General features: G+C 47.8%; 1 protein-coding gene across 1 annotated transcript in view; it reads right to left on the bottom strand.

Moving 5' to 3' along the window:
* Nucleotides 1–8472: 8472 nt before the first annotated feature.
* Nucleotides 8473–19344, bottom strand: part of GALNT11 (polypeptide N-acetylgalactosaminyltransferase 11) — a 34435-nt gene continuing 23563 nt past the window's right edge. The window contains exons 9-11 of the mRNA XM_056857655.1: nucleotides 11519–11623; nucleotides 8948–9085; nucleotides 8473–8730 (exon numbers count right to left, since the gene is read on the bottom strand). Coding sequence (XP_056713633.1) covers nucleotides 8599–8730; nucleotides 8948–9085; nucleotides 11519–11623 — 375 coding nt within the window. The 3' untranslated portion in view covers nucleotides 8473–8598. The remainder of the gene's footprint in view (nucleotides 8731–8947; nucleotides 9086–11518; nucleotides 11624–19344) is intronic.

The raw sequence follows: 19344 nt of genomic DNA on the forward strand, positions 1-19344 counted from the left end.
GTCTCCCGGCCTGTCTTCCGCCCATCAGCTGGTCGTTGGGCGGGGGCCTGGTTTCCAAAGTGCTCCGTACTGCCTGGGCAGGCAGTGTGGCGCAGTTTAAAGACCCCCCTCCGCCTGGTTTCCAAACTGCTCCGAACTGCCTGGGCAGTTTAAACACCCACCACCCCCTTCCAGGGAGTCCCTGGAAGTTTAAACTGCTCCACGCTGCCTGCCCAGGCAGCGCGGAGCAGTTTAAACACCCTCCACCCCCCTTCCAGGGAGTCCCTGGAAGGGGGGTGGGGGGTGTTTAAACTGGGCAGCGCGGAGCAGTTTAAAGACCCCCCCTTCCCCGGACTCCCCACTTGTCAGCTGGGTAGTCCCGCCACCCAGCTGACAAGCAGGGAGTCCCGGGAACGAGCCTTGGATACTCACTGTGAAGGCTCCTTCTGCTCTGGAATACGGAGGTCATCTGTAAGCTGGGTGTTTCTGCTCCTCTTGCTTCTGGGAGGCAGGGACAAATTTTGACTTCCTGTCCCCTAGGGAAACGCCTCCTCATTTCCAGTTTAAAACTTTCCGAGCAACAGGACAAAAACACACCTGAACTCTCACTTTTTTTTCTTTTGTAAGTACAGGAAGGTATCAAGAGAAAAAACAACAGTAACTGAAAGGAATAACAACAAGTGTTAGCAACAGTATTCAACTAAGAGCCGTGGCTCCATTGTGGATAAGGAAAAAATTGCTAGATCCCCAAACGAACTAGCTATTCCTAGACTTAAGATGCAAATTTTTTTTAAGAGGTGGGCCAGATGACCTCAGTATTCCAGAGCAGAAGGAGCCTTTACAGTGAGTATCCAAGGCTCGTTCTCGCTCCGGAAGAGGAGATCATCTGTAAGCTGGGACTTACAAGAGCTGTTCCCGGCCCGGGTGGGTTATGAATTTTGTAGAACGCTCTGAAGGACCCTACGGCCAAAGGCCACGTCTGCAGAAGCGAACAGATTCAATTTATAGTGACGAACGAACATGAAGACGGACGACCAAGTCGCCGCCTTGCAGATTTCCTCTAGGGAAGCCTGTCGGTGGAGGGCTGCCGTGGTGGCGGCACTCCTAACAGAGTGGGCCGTGATACCTTGTGGCACGGCCAACCTGTTAGAGCTATAGGCCTGAGTAATGCAGGATCTGATGGTGCGACTTATTGCCGCACGGGACATGGGTTTGCCTTTATTCGGGGCTGACAAATTGATAAACAGGGATTCAGATGACCTAATGTCTTCAGTGCGTGAGATGTAAATTTTGATCGCCCTCCTCAGGTCTAGAGTGTGCCACTCTCTCTCTTTGGGGTGTTGGGGGTTGGGGCAGAAGGAGGGTAGCACTAGGTCTTGTTCCCTATGGAATTTGGTGTTGACCTTTGGGAGAAAGGACGGATCTGGGCAGAGAACCACCTTATCCCTATGAAAGGTACATAATTCTGGTCTAACCGATAGAGCCCCAAGCTCTGAGACCCTTCGAGCCGAAGTAATGGCCGTCAGGGATAAAACCTTCATTCTCAGATGCCTTAAGTCGGTAGATCGTAAAGGTTCAAAAGGTGCCTTGGTGAGAGCGGATAAAACCGTATTGAGACTCCACGTGGGAAATCTATGGGCCACTGCTGGGGAGAAAAGACTGACCCCTCTAAGGAAGGCCTTTACATGTGGATGCCTAGTGATCTGGATGCCTGAGACCTTGGGAACCAAGGTGGCTATTGCGGCAAGTTGGTGGCGTAGGGTGGCTGGCTTGAGCCCCTGGAGGCGTCCGTCTTGGAGAAAGGACAACAAGTGAGAAAGTCGAGGTTTTAGATGGTTCACGTGCTTGCGTCTGCACCACCTAACGAAGGTCTTCCAGGTTGTGCCACAGATGCGACAAGTGGATGGACGTCGAGACATGACGATGGTATCCGCAATGTCTGGGTCGTAGCCTAAGGCTAAGAGCCGGTCCCTCTCAACAACCATGTGGTCAAGCGATACCACCCCGGGTCTGGAGTAGATCTTGTCACACTGGGAGTCGCCAGGGGTCGCAGACTGACATTTCCACGAGTGTTGGAAACCAGGGATGCCTCGACCAAAAGGGGGCGATCAGTATGATGGATGCTTTCCGAAGCCTTACTCGTCTCAAAACTCTGGGGATGAGTGGAAGAGGAGGGAAGGCGTAGAGGAGAACCTTCGGCCACGGAGATAGTAGACCATCCGTCATTTCCGCTTGGGGATGTTGGTAACAGGTAAAGAATCTTGGGAGCTGGTGGTTGGTAGCTGACGCGAAAAGGTCTACCTGTGGGAAACCCCGGCGCTGGGAAAGAAGAAGAAAGGTTTCCGGATCCAGGGACCACTCTGACTCGTCCAGAGCCCGTCTGCTCAGCCAGTCTGCTTGTGTATTGACTATCCCCTGGATATGTTCCGCGGAAATGGAGGCGAGATGGACTTCCGCCCAGGAAAGAATGAGCTTGGCCTCTCTGTGTAGGTTCAAGGACCGAGAGCCCCCCTGCTTGTTGATGTGCGCTTTCACTGCCACATTGCCAGTCCTGATGAGAAGGTGTTGGTTCTGACCTGGGCATGAAAGTGCTGTAGGGCCATCCGGATGGCTCTGATTTTCAGGGCGTTGATGTTCATAAGCCGTTCCTTCGAGTTCCAGAGTCCCTGAGCAGGCTGGTTGAGAAGGGTGGCTCCCCAACCCGTGAGGGATGAGTCGGTGAACAACTGGATCGGAGCAGGGGTGATGTACTGAAGACCCTGAGAAAGGTTGCTGGGGCAGGCCCACCATCGAAGGCTCAACTTGACGGCTTTGGGAAGAACCAGACGTTTGTGAGACCTGAAAGAAATCTCCCTTTGATACGGACGAAGAAACCACTGCAACGTCCTGGCGTGGAGTCTGGCCCACCGTACGGCTGGAATGGTGGAAATCATAAGACCCTTTAGTTTTGCCAGGTTGATGATCTGAGATGACTTGGAGAGAAGAGTGAAGTTGGCCATGGAGGAGATCTTGGCTACCTTGTCCTCTGGAAGCGACAGAGTATTGGAGACTGTATCTATGTAGACGCCCAAGTGAAGCAGATGCCGGGAGGGAGAAAGATGGCTCTTTTTCTTGTTTATCAGAAAACCATGGGATTCCAAAAGCTCCATGACTGTCATCGTGTGGTTGAGACAAAGATCCCTTGATGACGCACAGATCAGTATGTCGTCTAAGTAGGGGTGCAGTCGTATCCCCTTCTGCCGTGCCCGGGCTATCAAGGTTACGAGGACCTTCGTGAAGACCCGAGGGGCGGATGACAAGCCGAAGGGGAGCGCCCAGAACTGGTAGTGCCTGTGTTGAAAACGGAAGCGGAGGTATTTTCGATGGAGGGGATGGATCATGATATGCAGGTAGGCTTCCTTTAAGTCGATGGATGTGAGGAAGTCCTGCGGTTGTAGAGCCTCTGTGATCGAGCTGAGTCTCCATTCTGAAGCGCCTCCTGTGGATGTGTCTGTTGAGGAGCTTGAGATCGAGGATAGCCCTCCAATCTCCGTTTCTCTTTGGCACTGTGAAGAAATAGGAGTAAACTCCCAATGAGTACTCCTGTGGACTCACTGGCTCGATGGCTTGAATGTCGAGCAGGTGACGGATGGCTTCTGCTGTTCTGAGCTGTTTTTCTCTGTTTGAAGGGCGTGTCAATGCTACCAGGCAGTCTGGAGGGGTGGTGACCAGTTCCAACTGGTAGCCCTGATTGATGATGTTGAAGACCCAGGCATCTGGGTGGGAGGTCTTCCACTAATGATGGAATTGAGTCAGCCTGCCCCCCACAGGCTGGACGGAAGCGTCACTGTTTTGATGGACGAAAAGGTTTGTTGCTTCTTTCTCCCTGGGAGTTGGGGAAGTGGGAGGACTTGGAGAAGCGGCCCCCTCTCCGAAAGGATCCCCTAGAGGAGCTCCACTGATTTCTTCTTTGTTCCGGTCTGTATCAGGATAGGGTGTGGGAGGTGCAAAAGGAACCCTGGGAGGAAAAACCTTTTTGTTCCTTACGAAAGACCTTGGGTAAGGCCTTCTTCTTGTCCTTCGTTTCGACCAATATTTCTTCCAGCTTTCCCCCAAAAAGGGGGAAAGGGGAACCCCATTAAAACTGTTTTAGACCTGTGCTCCACCTGCCAAGGGCGGATCCACAGCACCCTTCTAGCCGCCGCCATAGTTGCCATGGATCTAGCTGCGAAGGCCATTGTGTCTAAAGAGGAGTCTGCTAGAAAGGACATGGCTTTCAGAATTCTAGAAACTCCCTCCAGGGCGTTTCTGTCATCCTCTGGGATAAGTTTTCCCAGTTTTCTGGTCCAGACTATTGCCGCACGAGAAACAAGGGCTGAAGTAATGGAAGCTTGGATGGCCCCAGCCGCTGCATCGTGGGACTTCTTGCAGGCCAAATCGGCCTTGCGGTCGACGGGGTCCCTAATAAGGCCCTGGCCCTCCTCTGTGACTAAGTCAGAGGTATGGAGAGCCATGACTGCAGATTCCACTAGGGGGATCTTGAATATTTCTGCAGAGTTACTAGCTATGTTCTTAACCACTGCTGGAGGTTGGTGAGAAGCCAGGGGCTTTTCCCACTCTGCATTAATAAGGGTCAAAAAATAATCAGGGACAGGGGCTACACGTGGAGTGGCATGGTGCATGTGGAAAAACTCCTTGGCTCCTAGCTGCTTCTCTTGAGGCTGGGAGTCAGGAGCTGCATTTAAGTCAAGGGCTGCTAATGTCTTGGATAGCAATGATTGATAGTCATCAGGGCTAAACAACCTAAGTTGTATTTCCTCAGTAGCGAGGTCCTCTCCTTCGGATGAGAACTCGCCTTCCTCCCTCATCGTCAGAGGAGGCAGGAGAAAAGGTGGCAGTGGCTGATTTAGCCGGGGGGCCTTAAGGGCTGCCTTGGTAAGCCACTGGCTTCCTCCCTCCCTTTGGGGTGGTTGGGAACTGGGGCCCTCCCCAGGGTCGTTGATGGAAGGTTCAGAGGAGTCACGGATAGAGGAGGTCGGGGAAGAGAGCTGTACCGCTCTGATGCCTTCTACGAAGGCATCCTTAATTAGTGCAGAAAGCTCCGCTTTAAGGGACAGCAGTCCTGCCGCTTCTATGGCGGCTAAGGAGGAGAGCGAGTTACCCTCCGAGGAGGGAGTCTGCGCCTTACCGGCTGGAGGGTTCTCCGTGATTGCGGCTTGCGGCGCTGCTGGAGCTGTCGGGGTCTCCGACCCCTTCGCTACGGGCGAAAGTTGGCGGGGCAGCAGCAAGAGAGCGGGGAACGGTAGGCGCGCGAGATCTTTTAGCGCCTTTAGCCTGAGCCGCGTCGGCTCCTTTCCTCTTAAGGGAACCGTCTCCCCGCTTCTTCTTGCTCTTCCCCTTAGAGCTACCGGAGTGGCTGCCAGGGGGCTTCTGGAGGACTTGCGGGGCTGGGACAAGCAAGCCGGGGTCCAAATCCTCCTGCGCAATAAAGGCGTCCGGACAAATGTCCGCCATTTTGATTTGGCGGGAAAACCTGACTAAAAAGCCTAGTCACAAATAGCAGGAGGACAGATAAAAAATAGTATAGAGTAGAAGGTAGAAAGTAGAAAATTAGACCTCTAAAGAGGAAGATAGAAATTAGAAAATGAGTCTTCTAAGGAGGAATTAGCAGAGAGCTGTTGACAGAGCCTGCTCTCCCGATGTGAGGCAGGAAAGAACTGGAAATGAGGAGGCGTTTCCCTAGGGGACAGGAAGTCAAAATTTGTTCCTGCCTCCCAGAAGCAAGAGGAACGGAAACACCCAGCTTACAGATGACCTCCTCTTCCAGAGCGAGAAGGGGGGGGGGTCTTCAAACTGCTCTGCGCTGCCAGCCATGGCAGCACGGAGCAGTTCAAAGAGCCACCCGCCCGCTTTCCTGGGAGCCCCGGCAAGGGGGGCGGGTTATTCAGCCGAATTTTGTTCCTGAACACAAAACTCGTGCTGAATTCCATAGAACCGAAGCGGGGGAGTTCGGACTTGGGCATTTCCCGAATCAAAACGGGCTGGATTTTGCCGGATCCTAATTTTTCCGAATTTTTTTTCAACAGCCCTAATATGGGGTTGCCAGAAGGAGGAGGAAAGGCAGCAGTGTGTGGAGGGGGATACAGGGAAAAGTAAGATGTCCCTGCAAATCCTTGTGGGGTCCCTATCAAGCAAGTGGGCCCAGCCCAACAGTTGGCACTGCACAACTGGGTCATAGTTTTCCTTGGCAAAGGCCGGGGGGTGGGAGCTCAAGGGAGTAGATAAAGGTATATGGGCTGTTGGGTGAGAATGAAGCAGGAAAAGGGGAGAGGCTATAAGGTCTTTCAGGAAAGGGAACAAATATTGGGAAGGGGGAAGGAGATACCCCCTTAAGTCCTTGCAGTTTCCTAGCTTGGTAAAATTCCAAATGGCACCATAAAGGATATGAACAATAGTGACACAAAACAGAGCTAGGAACAGATAAGGCAGATTTTGCTACAAACCTGAAGTCCCAGTTTTGCAAAAAAATCTGAAATCTAAAAAATAAATAAAAATCATCTGTGTATTAAAAACTCCCCAAAATAATAGAAACAATGTCTGTAGCTTTAAGAGAAGAATGCTCACAAAGCTGTCAGTGGCCATTTTGAAGGTAGTCAGACAACCACAACAATATTACTGAGCCTTCTAAGCCTTAATTTCTGTTAAATAAAACCCAAAGGGACAGAGAGCATTTGGAGACCAAAACAGCCCTGTGAAAGGTCCTGCGGCCTTTCTGTCAAGTCCAATCAAAGGAGGACTCGCTGGGGACAGGACCTGTGGTGATCACTGGAGACTCGCTACCTATACAACTGGCCCTGGCCTGGCCCTATGCAACTTGGAGAGACTTTGTCAGGGGAGGGAAGGAGCAAAAGGTGAAGACAGGAGGACAAGTAAGGGTAATAGAAAAGGGCAAGAGTCCAGTAGCACACCAGCAAGAGTCCAGTGGACCCACCAATGTCAGCCATACTATCTCATGTTCATACTCCTGCTCATCTTCTAATGTGATTTATGCCATCACATGCCAGCAATGCCCTTCCACAATCTACATCGGACAAACAGGTCAGTCTCTTAGACAAAGATTAAATGGACATAAGTCTGACATCAGAAACCACAATATTCAAAAACCAGTGGGAGAACATTTCAACCTTCCAGGACATTCTGTTGCAGATTTAAGAGTAGCAGTTCTCTTACAAAGGAATTTCAAAGGGAGATTGGAAAGAGAAACTGCTGAATTACAGTTGATATTCAAACTAAAGACAATGCATTTACCTGGGCTGAATAAAGACCTTGCATTCATGGCTCATTACCAATGCTGATTTCTCCACACCCATCTCTCCCCTGGACATCACAGACTCTTCTGCATACCACACCTAATCCCATCACGCCTGCTATTCACATTTACATACTGTTAACATTTACATACTAATGCTTGTCTGAATTCACTCTCCTCTACTTAAAGACAGATGGATTCACATTCTAGCTGTATCTGAAGAAGTGAGCTGTGGCTCACGAAAGGTCATACCCTACCAGAAAATATTTTTGTTAGTCTTTAAGGTGCTACTGGACTCTTGCCATTTTCTACTACTGCAGACAGACTAACACGGCTACCCCTGTGAAGTAAAGGTAAGTTATCAAGTGGAGATAACCTGGGAAGAAGAGACAGAAGCATGAACAGGGGAGAGGGTATGGGGACTGCCAGGGAAAAAGGCAATAGTGGGAGAGGAGGAAATGAGATGCCCCCCATAAGTCCTTGTGGGTCTCCCACTGGTTCATTTCTAAATTCAAGCAATATTTTGAACATCAGCACTGAAATCCTTCCATAACTTTTTTCTGATTGTACCATGCATGCTGAATACATGAGATTTGTTACGTAATTAACGCTTTCAGTCCTAAGGGAGAAGTGTATTTGCTTACTTACATCTTGCACCACCACCACCATCAATGTTTTAGTTCCATTTCTGCAAACCTCATGGCTTAGTGGCTAAGGACAACAGACCATGATGCTACCAAATAAAACACCACATTTCTTTTAAAATGTCATATCCAAAGAGCACCAAAATAAACTGCAATAACTTTATTTTAAATACTGCAAGGCAAAAAACATAATTTTAATTATATAATGTTAATTTTAAAACTAAATTAAATATACAAATGATTTTAAGATAAAACATTATTGTTCCAGATCAGCTAAAATAATTCAGCCATTAAAATAGAAAATGAACATGTGTAGTACCATGATACTTGTGCAAATTTGGGCAGGGCAGGGTCACATTCTGTTTGACAATTGGAAAAGATCATTAGTTAAATTTCCCACTAAGTAAATTACAGTTTTAATTATTACTTAGCATTTTTCCATATGCAAGGGAACTCCAAGAAACAGTTAGTTTAATTGCACTTCTACTGGTGTAGAGAGAGTGCAATGGAGCTGCCAACTGCTTTTGTTTCATCTGAACAGTACAGCCCGTGGCTGGCTATTCAAACTGCCATTAAAAATAGTTTCTTTAAAATATTCTCTATTGGAAATAGCAGCTGTAGGAGTGAAAGCTTTCAAAATTCTCAGTTCAAATAACTGCTAGTGAGAAAACACACCTCCGTCGACGCTCAGCTTTCAAGACGCCATTGCTGAGGAAGAGAGCCATCACAAATGGCCATGGTCACATATCCTTTGATGCTAAGGGGGTCGACAACCTTCATGCATTGCCCAACGGACACCTGATAGAGCCGACTGTTTTTCTAGAGAGAGAAGAATATCAGGAATAGTTGAGGTAAAACCACTTTAAAATAGTAAGAAGAGGTGATCTTACTAGGGCTTCGAGCATTTACTCTGAAGTTACTATATACTTATTTTTTTCACTTATACCCTGCCTTCCTTCCCAGTGGAGACCCAAAACAGCTTATATCATTCTCTTCCCCTCCAGTCTCCACCTATCCCTATTCACACCACACTTACCCCCAACACCCACTGCTGAGATCCTCCTGATCCATGGCATTTCATAAGGCGCGGTGGATCAGAAGTGCGAGTTTCAGACACATCCAAGCACAACAGATTGTTTAAGATCAGCTCGTGATCTTCATTGTAAAGCCACACCTAGGAATGGGAACGATGAATAAGTTTAGTGCTGGATCTATAAAAGTAAATCTCTTCGTTATCTGTGTCCAAATTTAACTGCCCAAACACATTCGCTCTGTTCTACTGAAAGGCCTGGGCTTGGCCAGCCACTTACGATTCAGACTGTTGCCTCCTCTGCTCTAAACTGCTTCTTACCGACTCCAGCCAATCTCACATGATCTGGACACCCTCATATCAGCATAGGTCATAGATACAAGGAAATATGTGCTCATAAATATCTTCCAAGCATGATCTACAATTCAGGCTTACTTTCCCCCCTATGTCCTATTGTGGTTCGGCCTGGGCCAGCCATGCCCACTGGATCTGTGCCCCTGGGTAAAGCACCCCCTTGGCCCATCTCACTCACTTGAGCCCTGCTGATCCCCCATTATGATAAACCTCCTGCACCTACAGGAGCGACTTTTTGGCTATTAGCTTTTCCTGTTTCTCTACTGATTAAAGTTTTCATAATTTTTTTCCTATTTGGGAATTTCTGAAAGTTGAAACAGCCACCCTGAGACAGGAGCAGAGCCTCTTGTAATAGCCTGATTTGGGTCTTCTACATATTGACTAGTAAAGCCCCAACATCTACAAAAGTATTTCCAGATCCAATAAGGAGTCATGTGCTACAATTTAAAAGATACAACTAATAAGCAGAAATTAAGGTACAACTCATATTTCACTAACCTTCTCCCCCTTATATAAGGTCCACCAACTTTGAACCCAATTTATCTGGTATGCATTCCACTATTAGCGCACTGATCTAGCTAAGCGTTCACCCTTCACATCTCACTGAAATCAAACAGAGGATGACGACAAATCTCTGCCTTTGTTCCCTATTTATTTCATTTAAAACATTTATTGGAAGCCTTTCTTCCTTGCAGAGCTTAAGCCACTTTACAAACATAGATAAAACACAATAAATAAAATATCTTTAAAACATGAAGCCAACATGTTAAATTATTTATTCATTTAAAACATTTATTCCCAATTTCTGTCCCTTAAGAGTGACAGCAACTAATCTAGAGCCGTACAGGTACATAAGAACATAAGGTAGATACACACCAGGGAAACCCAGCAGTGAGGCAAGGGACAGGCCTTCATGTCTTTAAGGAAGAATCTGATGCCTGCGGGTATTTTACAGGAAAGAGCTTTTTGCAGCAGCGACTTTTGGACTGCCCTGTCACTCTCAGGCTTCCTCACAGGCTTGAATTTGCTTGTACTTAAGGACTGCTTCTCAAGCAATTTTTTTCTTCTGGTACAAGTACATAAACATAAAATCATATATGCCAGTATGGTGTAGCGATTAGCGTGCTGGACTAAGGCTTGGGGGCCCTAATTTGAAACTGCTTCATGGCCAGGAAGCTCACTGACCTTGGGGCCAGTTGGGTTCTCTCATCCTGAAGTATCTCAGAAGATTCTTCCAAAGATAAAATTGAGTATGTACAGGTGAACCATGTATGGCGTGAACCAAAAATGTGTGAAACACACATATTGTGTGAGGTGTGAAGGCCATACATGTTTTCCCCCTTGAAGATACTGCTGAGTACCAGATCATCAGTCAGCCCCTGCTTGCTGACTTGGACTCCACATGGTTACTTGGCTGGGTGATGGGAGGGGTCCCACACTGTGTCCTCAGATCCATATGGAAGTTAATTCTTGTGAGTGACAAGGAAGTCTAGACGTAGCTTACATAGCAAACACTTGCCTGTTCTTAGAGGGATCAGGCCTTCTCTAAGTTCACAGTAGCAAAATGTGCTAAGTACATTGGTGTAATTATTTTCTAGCTGGCCAGATTAAAATGCACCTTTGCAGCTCCAACTAGGAGACTTTCTGGGACAACAGAAGATTTACCTATCTGCCTGCTTTTTCACCAGCTGATTAGCTGCTGGGGCTCTCAAACGCACAGCACTCTCCCGAGGCTGCTACCATGGTGTGAGGCTGAAACAACCAACAACCTTTCTAGAAACTGATCCTGAAGCAGAACCAAAAAATGGTGGCTAATATATGTAAAAGTAGCTAATGAATGAATATAACTGTTTGGGTTTCCAGGTACATGTTCATTATTATGGTGATGGTTTCTTAGTCAACTTCATCTGGCTGTTTTATACTTGTCTTAATTACGGTTTTAGAGAATTTGATTGAGCTCCACTTTGGAGTAGTTTTCTAAAAGAAATCTAATAAATATGAACACTAAACAGCAGATGCCTCCTTGTGTTGCTATGCTCACAAAGATAGGGATGACCAGAACATACAGAGACCAGCAGGCGGCACTCCTGGTGGAGTCTACTTCCACGTTTGAACAGGTGTTGTCATGATCTTAAGTAGCCTGAGCAAAATTAAGCAACAATGGGAAACTAAAGCCAGGAGACAAAGCAAGTGGAAAGTAAGCACTGGCCACAAGCCACTTGCCTGATTTTGATCACTGTAGTCACACTCCTTGACCACAACAGGTCCACCCTTCTGACTTGGATGACCTTGGGCAACCAGACATTTTTTTGTTTGGAGGTGATATAGCTGCGAGGGGGAAAATATACATACACACTTATATGATGGAAAATATGAGCAATTTTAGAGGCAACATTCAGGTATCACAATCTGAGATTAAAAAGAGAGATGTTGGTGTCTGGAACAAATACAACTTTAGCTGTGCTCACACACTCCCTTCCCAGCCTCCCCTTGCGTGCAGAGCTTGACTGAAAGCTTCTAGCTTGATCAAGCTCCTATTTGCCATGAACAAACGTGAGTTTGTTTACTGTCTACAAACTGGGATTTTATAATGAGTGAGGTTTACAATCCCAGGTTGCGAGAAGTAAACCAGTGCCAGTTTGTTCGGGTGCCAGCATTCGGACATCACAGTGAACCGCCACTTGATTAAATCGGAGTTTTCAACCCAGTTCCACAGACAAGGCAAGAGAGATGGGAAATCAAGAGTGCAACAAAGGCTGCATTTCTACCCGTCACAGACTTCCTCCTGTTGAATCTAAAACTGTTGTGACATCTGAATGCAGCTGGAATGTTCAAATTTACATTGCATACATTTAGGATAAACGTCTTGTTCAGCCCCGGGTTTTCCCATCAGGTACACAACAGTGAGCTCTGCACTATGCCTTTGCTCTGTACAAACAGCAGAGGTCATACAAGCACTTTGCAACATGATCTGTTAAAATCCATTTTTGGAGTCTGGGAGTCACGTTTCAACTGGACCACCTTCCGAAAAAGAGGTAAATGTAGCTTATGAGCCCACCGCTCACACTGAAAAGGAAAAGCTACAATAAACTGTGAACATCTGGAGTCACATCACAAACACTGTCATTAGTAGTACAGATAGTGCCATTATTTCAGATAATACCCTGGGGTACAGCCCAAAGTACCGTTGTTTGCACCACCTTTGTCAGCTTTGGTTGGGCTCACCTGCCCAAACCTCACAGGAATATAACAGGCTGAAGAAGAGCACTCGGGGAGTTATCCCTCAACACAAAGCAGTTTTCATAACAAACAGGCAATTTTTCAATAATAATGGCTCAAGAAAGTAAATTTATAGAAGGAGGGAAGACATATGTATGCATCTCCAGGTTTCACGTTTCAGAAGCTCAGCAGCTTATTTAAAAAAAAAAAAGATTGTTACAAAAACTGTTTCTAAACTGCTTTCACCACAGAACAGGTATGCAAGACACAGCACATATTCACATTATTTGCTCCAGGAAAATGAAGCTAGCAGTACTGTAGTACATTTTGAAATGCTGAACATCTGATTGCCTCATCTCAAAACAGAAACTGGAGAGGCAGAAAGGATGCAGAAGAACCTTCCCTGTGAGGACAGGCTAGAGAGTTGGAGCTTTTCAGTTTAGAAAAAAAAATGACTAAGGGGAACACAAGATAGAGACTTATAAAATTGTGCACATTGTAGAGAAAGTGGACATAATACTAAAACTAGCAGGCACCCAGTAAAATGGATGGGCAAATTCAGGATGGACTAAAACTTTCATCGCACAATATGTAATTTATGGACCTCACTGACAGAGAAAGCAGTGATGGCCACAAGCTTAGGTGGCTTTTAAAGGGGGCTGGATAAATTCGTACAGGGTAGAACCATCAATGGTTAATGGGGGGGATTGGAGCATTGTTTACTCACCGTGAATGCTCCTTCTCTCCTGAGGCGAAGGCGTCTTGATTTGTGGTTATTTCCTTCCATCATCGGGTAGGCAGGACCAATTCTTTTGACTTCCTGTCTCCCCCGGTGGGAAATAGCCTGCAAAACCTCAGTTACAGTCTTGCCTAGCTATCAACAGGAATGAAGCTCCTTGATAAAAAACATGTAAACATAATTGACGACAACAACCACAGTCATAAGACCAAGGAGGACTGAACTGGTTGAAAACGGTCATCTCAGGAACCTAACTTGAAAAATTTTCCAGAACCTTGAACTTAACGTTTCCACCTTAACTAAGAATTCTAACCTGTGCCGGGTGGGCAAGACGCCTTCGCCTCAGGAGAGAAGGAGCATTCACAGTGAGTAAACAATGCTCCATTCTCCTACTGAGGCTCCAGCGTCTTGATTTGTGGGACCTCCAAGAGCTCCCAACTGGGTGGGTAGAGCACCCTATTCCACCACGTGCTGAAGAACTCTACGGCCAAAGGCCGCTTGAGCCGATGCCCACGTGTTAACCCTATAATGTTTAACGAAGGTAGAAATAGATGCCCCGGTAGCGGCTTTGCAAATTTCTTCAACCGGGGCCTGTCTATCGAAGGCCGCTGATGAGGCCGTGCTACGCAGGGAGTGAGCAGTTATTCCCTGTGGTGCTATAACTCCCTAGGCCTTATATGCCTGTATGATGCAGAGTCTAAGGGTATGACTAATAGATGCTGCCGACATCCTTTTGCCCTTACTGGGATTGCTGATACCAATAAACATATAATCAGTCTGACAGATGTCAGCGGTTCTGTCTATGTATATATGTAGAGCCCTACGTAAATCTAAGGTAAGCCAGGCCTGTTCCTTTGATCCTGATGGCTTAGGACAAAAGGAAGGTAGGTTGATTTCCTGCGACCTGTGAAAGGGAGAACTTATCTTTCGAGTAAAGGTAGGGTCTGGTATCAGAACCACTTTGTCCTTATAGAAGGTACATAAACCTTCACGAATGGACAGAGCTCTGATTTCGGAAACCCGTCGCGCAGACGTGATTGTAATCTGGAAAAGGACCGTCATCTGAAGGAACTTCATGTCTATGGTACATATGGGCTCGAAGGAAGCCTTTGTGAGGGCTCTAAGGACCAAATTGAGGTTCCATGAGGGAAAACGGTGTATAACCGGTGGTTGAGTCTGAGAGACACCCTTTAAAAAAGGAGATGACGTGCTGGTGCCTGGAAATAGGTACCCTATCCAGTTCTGGAATAACTGTGGCCATCGCTGCTATCTGTCTCCTTAAGGTTGAGGCTAAGAGATTAAGCTGTAGACCTTCCTGTAAAGAAAAAATCAGTACCCTCTGAATGCCCGGACGGAGTGGGTCTACCTTCTTCCATCTGGCCCATCGGACAAATGCTTTCCACGACGCATTGTATATGAGTCAAGTGGAGGGTCTGCAAGCCACTAAGATGGTGATCACTACCTCTTTTGAGTAGCCCCTAACTAGGCGAGATTGCCATTCAAGCGCCAAGCGGTCAAGGAGAACCAGTGAGGATCTGAATGCACCAGTGGCCCTGGCGCAATGTTCGCCAATGGGTTGGAATAGCCCAAGGTTCCTGGCATGACATCTGACGAAGAGCCGCGAACCAAGGCCAGTGTGGCCAGCAGGGGGCCACCAAGATGACTTCGGCCCATTCTTCCTTAGAACCTTGGGAAGAATGGACAGCGGGGGGAAAAGCGTACAGAAGTCCCCGGGGCCAAGGACTCAGAAGGGCGTCTATGCCCTCTGCTGCCGGGTGGTAAAACCCTTCGAGAAAACCCTTTCTACTCTGCAATTTTCTGGGGAGGCGAACAAGTCTACTAAGGGAGCTCCGAAGACGGTTGTAATCTGAGAGAAGGCCGCATGGTCTAAGTACCATTCTCCTTCATCTGCCAACTGGCGGCTTAGATGGTCCGCCTGCACATTCAGAGCTCCCTTGATATGTTCTGGCTGAATCAACTGAAGGTTTGACTGGGCCCAGGTAAAAATCTGCACCGCTTCCCGATGCAGAGCAGAGGATCGGGACCCCCCCTTTATGTAAGCCTTGGTTACTATATTGTCCGTTCTTATCAGGACATGCAACCCCCTGAGGAGTGGGGCGAAGGCTCGGAGGGCAAGCCATACCGCCCTCAGTTCCAGGACATTGATATGTAACGATGTCTCCTCTGTGGACCATCGTCCCTGGGTAGAGTTGGTGGCCAAAGGTGGCTCCCCAACCCTCCAGACTGGTGTCTGTGATCACTTGTGTGGGCTCCCCGTGTATATAGAAGGTGTGCCTGACCAGGTTCCTTCGATCAGTCCATCATCGAAGACTCCTCCGAGTCTCTGAGGATAGGGAAATGGATCTGTTCCTCTTCTTTGCGATGTCCCTCTGGTACGGTCAAATCAGCCACTGCAAAGGCTGGAGTGGAATCTGGCCCAGGGAACGATCGCTATACAGGCCATCATTAATCCCAGCAACTTCGCTAGGGACATGACCCCGGCTTTCCTTGTTCTGGCTAAGGATGAAAAGACATTGATTAGTTTCTGAACGCGTTCCTGGGGCAGTGATAGGGCATTGAGAGAGGAATCTATTCTGACCCCCAGGTGTAACATTGACTGAGAGGGTATGAGAGAGCTCTTTAGAAAATTGAATAAGAATCCATGTTCCTGAAGAACGTGAACCACCCTTGCTGTGTGATGTATGGACTGGTGTTCTGATTGAACACAGATCAGGAGATCGCCCAGGTACGGGTGTACCTGGACGCCCTCCTGTCTGAGAGTGGCAATGATTGTCACTAGGGTCTTGGATGTCAACCCAAAGGGGAGGGCCCGAAATTGAAAATGGTCTTGTCCATAGGTGAACCTGAGGAAGCGTCTGTGTGAAGGGTGTATAGGTATGTGTAGGTACGCCTCTGTCAGGTCCACTGCCATCATAAAGGTGCCTGGGAGCAGTGAATCCACCACTGACTTCACCGTTTCCATACAAAGTGCCTTCGAGCCATCCGCCTGTTTAGATATTGTAAGTTAAGGATGGCTCGCCAGTTCCCGTTCTTTTTGGGGACTGTAAAAAATATGGAGGCCCCTTTCGAGGGCAGGGACCTGTTCTATGGCCCTAATAGACAATAGATGTTGAATGGCCTTTAATGTTCTGGAATGTTTCTCTGCCCTGTGTGGCATGGGAGATCTTAAGAAGTGATCTCTTGGTAGAGATGTGAATTCCAGGAGGTAACCCCTGGATATGATCCGAGAGACCCAGTGGTCTGGTTGTGAGGTGGTCCACCTGGCACTGAAGAAAAGAAAATCTGCCCCCACTGGAGACAGATGGGAGTCACTGGGGATTATTCTTTGGGAATTTGTCACCTCTGTCCGACCGGGGCGGTTGGTTCTGAGGTCTGGTGAACTTGCCCCCCCTACGGAAGGGTCGTGAAGCGTTCCACAATCCCCTTCTGAAGTCAGAACGATACCTGTTTGTTGCTCGTGGGGCACGAAAGGATTGGAAACCAGGGACTCGTGGTTCCTTTTTAAATTGTTTAGGCAAGGCCTGCTTTTTATCCTTCGTCTCCACTAATATTTTATCTAATTTCTCTCTAAACAGGCGCCCTTCCTGAATGGGGTAGGCCATTAAGTTTGTTTTTGCCTTAAATTCCGCTGGCCAGGCTCTGAGCTACAGTGTCCTTCTTATGGAGGTTACCGATGCCATGGATCGTGCTGTAAAGGACATGGAGTCCAGAGAGGCATCAGCTATTAGGGTGATGGCGTCCTGGACCCTTTCTAATCCTACTACTATTCTATGATGTTCTGAAGGAATCAACTGGATGAGCTTCTTTACCCAAAGGAAGGAGGCTTCTGCAAATATTGATGTAGTAGCATTGGCCTGTATAGCTAATGCTGCGTTCTCGTGGGCCCTTTTGCTTAAAGACTCAGCCTTTCGATCCAATTGATCCCTCAGGGATCCCATGCCGTCCTCAGGCGCAAGGCCAGGGGACTGCAAATCCACCACTGGTGCATCCACAAGAGGTACTTTCAAAAGGAGCGAGGGTGTATAGTGTTTTGATGGACTGAGGCGTCTGCTTATTGGACGCAGGACTGGTCCACTCCTCTTGAATGGCTCTGAGAAAAAACTCTGGGAATGGTACTGAATTATGACATGGCTGCTTTCTAGGAAAGCATTCAGGCACTTCCTGTTTCAGTTTAGAATTAGAGTCCTCTGTAGAGGAGGCCTCTTCATTCAGGTCCAAAGCTAATATAGCCTTTGCCAGGAGGGCCTGATAATCCTCCCCACTGAATAGGCGGCTCTGTGACTCCTCCACAGGGGCTGACTCGTCCACGGAGTCAAACACATCAGAATTGAGGGAGGAAGTGTGGGAGCTAGTGCCAGCAATATTAAGATCAGTAGATTGTTTTAGTGCTGCCTTGGTAGGCCATTGTGAACTGGTAGAAGGACCTCCCCCAGGGCCTGTAACCTGCCCACTCTCAACGGAATGGGATCTGGTAGACGAGGAAGTTGCTGACTCAACCGGTCCCTGAGGGGGAATTCTCTTTAAGTATGCATGAAAAGCCTGCCACTGTCTTTGCAAGGTTATATTAATCCACTCATCTGCCTCCTCCCTGGTAAGCACCGGGGCAGCTGCCCTAGGAGCAGAGGGAGAGAATTGCCCCCCCCCGTCATTGAAGGAAATTGTGGGGGTTGTGCTGGCACTGGCAAATAAATGGCGGGAAAATGGGCGCCCCCCTTTGGAAAGGCAGTAGAAGCCTGTACTCCTGTCGTCGGAAGGAGGGAAAATGGCCGCCCGCCGGGAAGGAGGAGGGAAAATGGCCACCTGCCCCCAGGACCAGTGGCTGAACATTACCAATTCCAGATGGAAAGCCCGGAGTCGCCGTCAGGAAAACCGTGGGAGTTGTGCCTTCTTCGCCGTCGGCATGAAGCGAGTAGACGGGATCCTTTTTCCCGGCTCTCGACATGCCCCCCCACTATGTGACAGCGCTTTCTTTTTACGCCGTGTAAGCTCGTTGCGACTTTTCAAAGAGCCGCCGCGGCTTTTCGTGCTTTTTTTTTTTTAGGCGCATCATCCGCACTCTGCGCTGAGCCTTCCAAATCCCTACCCCCTAAGGCACCAACATTGTGGGCATTGGGAGTGGGCGTCTCGGACTTCTTCGGAGTAGGCTGGACCAGCTGGTAGTCCGAGACTGAGAGGAGGCCATCCTCCCTCTCCTCTGAGGCGTTTGCCATAGGAATCTCCGGGATTAACCCCGGGGCTCCTATTCACTCAATCTCACAAGGGAAACGAGGGACGGCAATGAGGGAGGGAGGGAACACCCAAACAGTAGGATATTACAAACAAACAGACAAAAAGCACAAATCGATAAGAAGCTACGGTAGAAAACCTGAAAGGCTAACTTAAGCTGAGCAAGCACAGAGCTGTGCTTACGACCTGCATACCCTTCTGAGGCAGGACGGAACTGAGGTTTTGCAGGCTATTTCCCACCAAGGGGAGACAGGAAGTCAAAAGAATTGGTCCTGCCTACCCGATGATGGAAGGAAATAACCACAAATCAAGACGCTGGAGCCTCAGTAGGAGAATGGGGGTTTCTGCAGGAAGGGGAAGAGAAGAAAGTCACCGCTCATGGGCTGAAATCTCCAGAAACGCTCTAATGGATCCAAGGCAGACTGGTGCTACTTCACCCTTCTATTAGCTTTTACCAAGCTGTTGCCTGTTTCAATATTTGGAACACCAGTTACGAACCATGCAAAATAGGCAAAATAGAAGCTGTAATGGAATCGTTTGTATTGGCTAAAAGAGATGCACACTTTCACGTTAGAATGTTCTCAGATATTGCTTTTCATTTTCAGCCCTAGAACCAGCTATCTATCTAAGGATTTATGGGGGAAATGTACAACAGGAGAAGTCAGTGCTGGTTTGGAGAAAAATATCATTGAGTTGTATTTTCAGCCCACATGGTTGTGGCCTTTCAAAAACCTCTAAGTGGATACACTCCCAAGGAAGCTAATACAACACAGTGTAAACAGCACAGTAAGTGAGAATTTAAACCACAACAATTTTATTATCCAGCTTGATTCCCAGCTTTTGG

Source organism: Euleptes europaea, chromosome 11 (genome assembly GCF_029931775.1).
Source record: "Euleptes europaea isolate rEulEur1 chromosome 11, rEulEur1.hap1, whole genome shotgun sequence".
NCBI lineage: Eukaryota > Metazoa > Chordata > Lepidosauria > Squamata > Sphaerodactylidae > Euleptes > Euleptes europaea.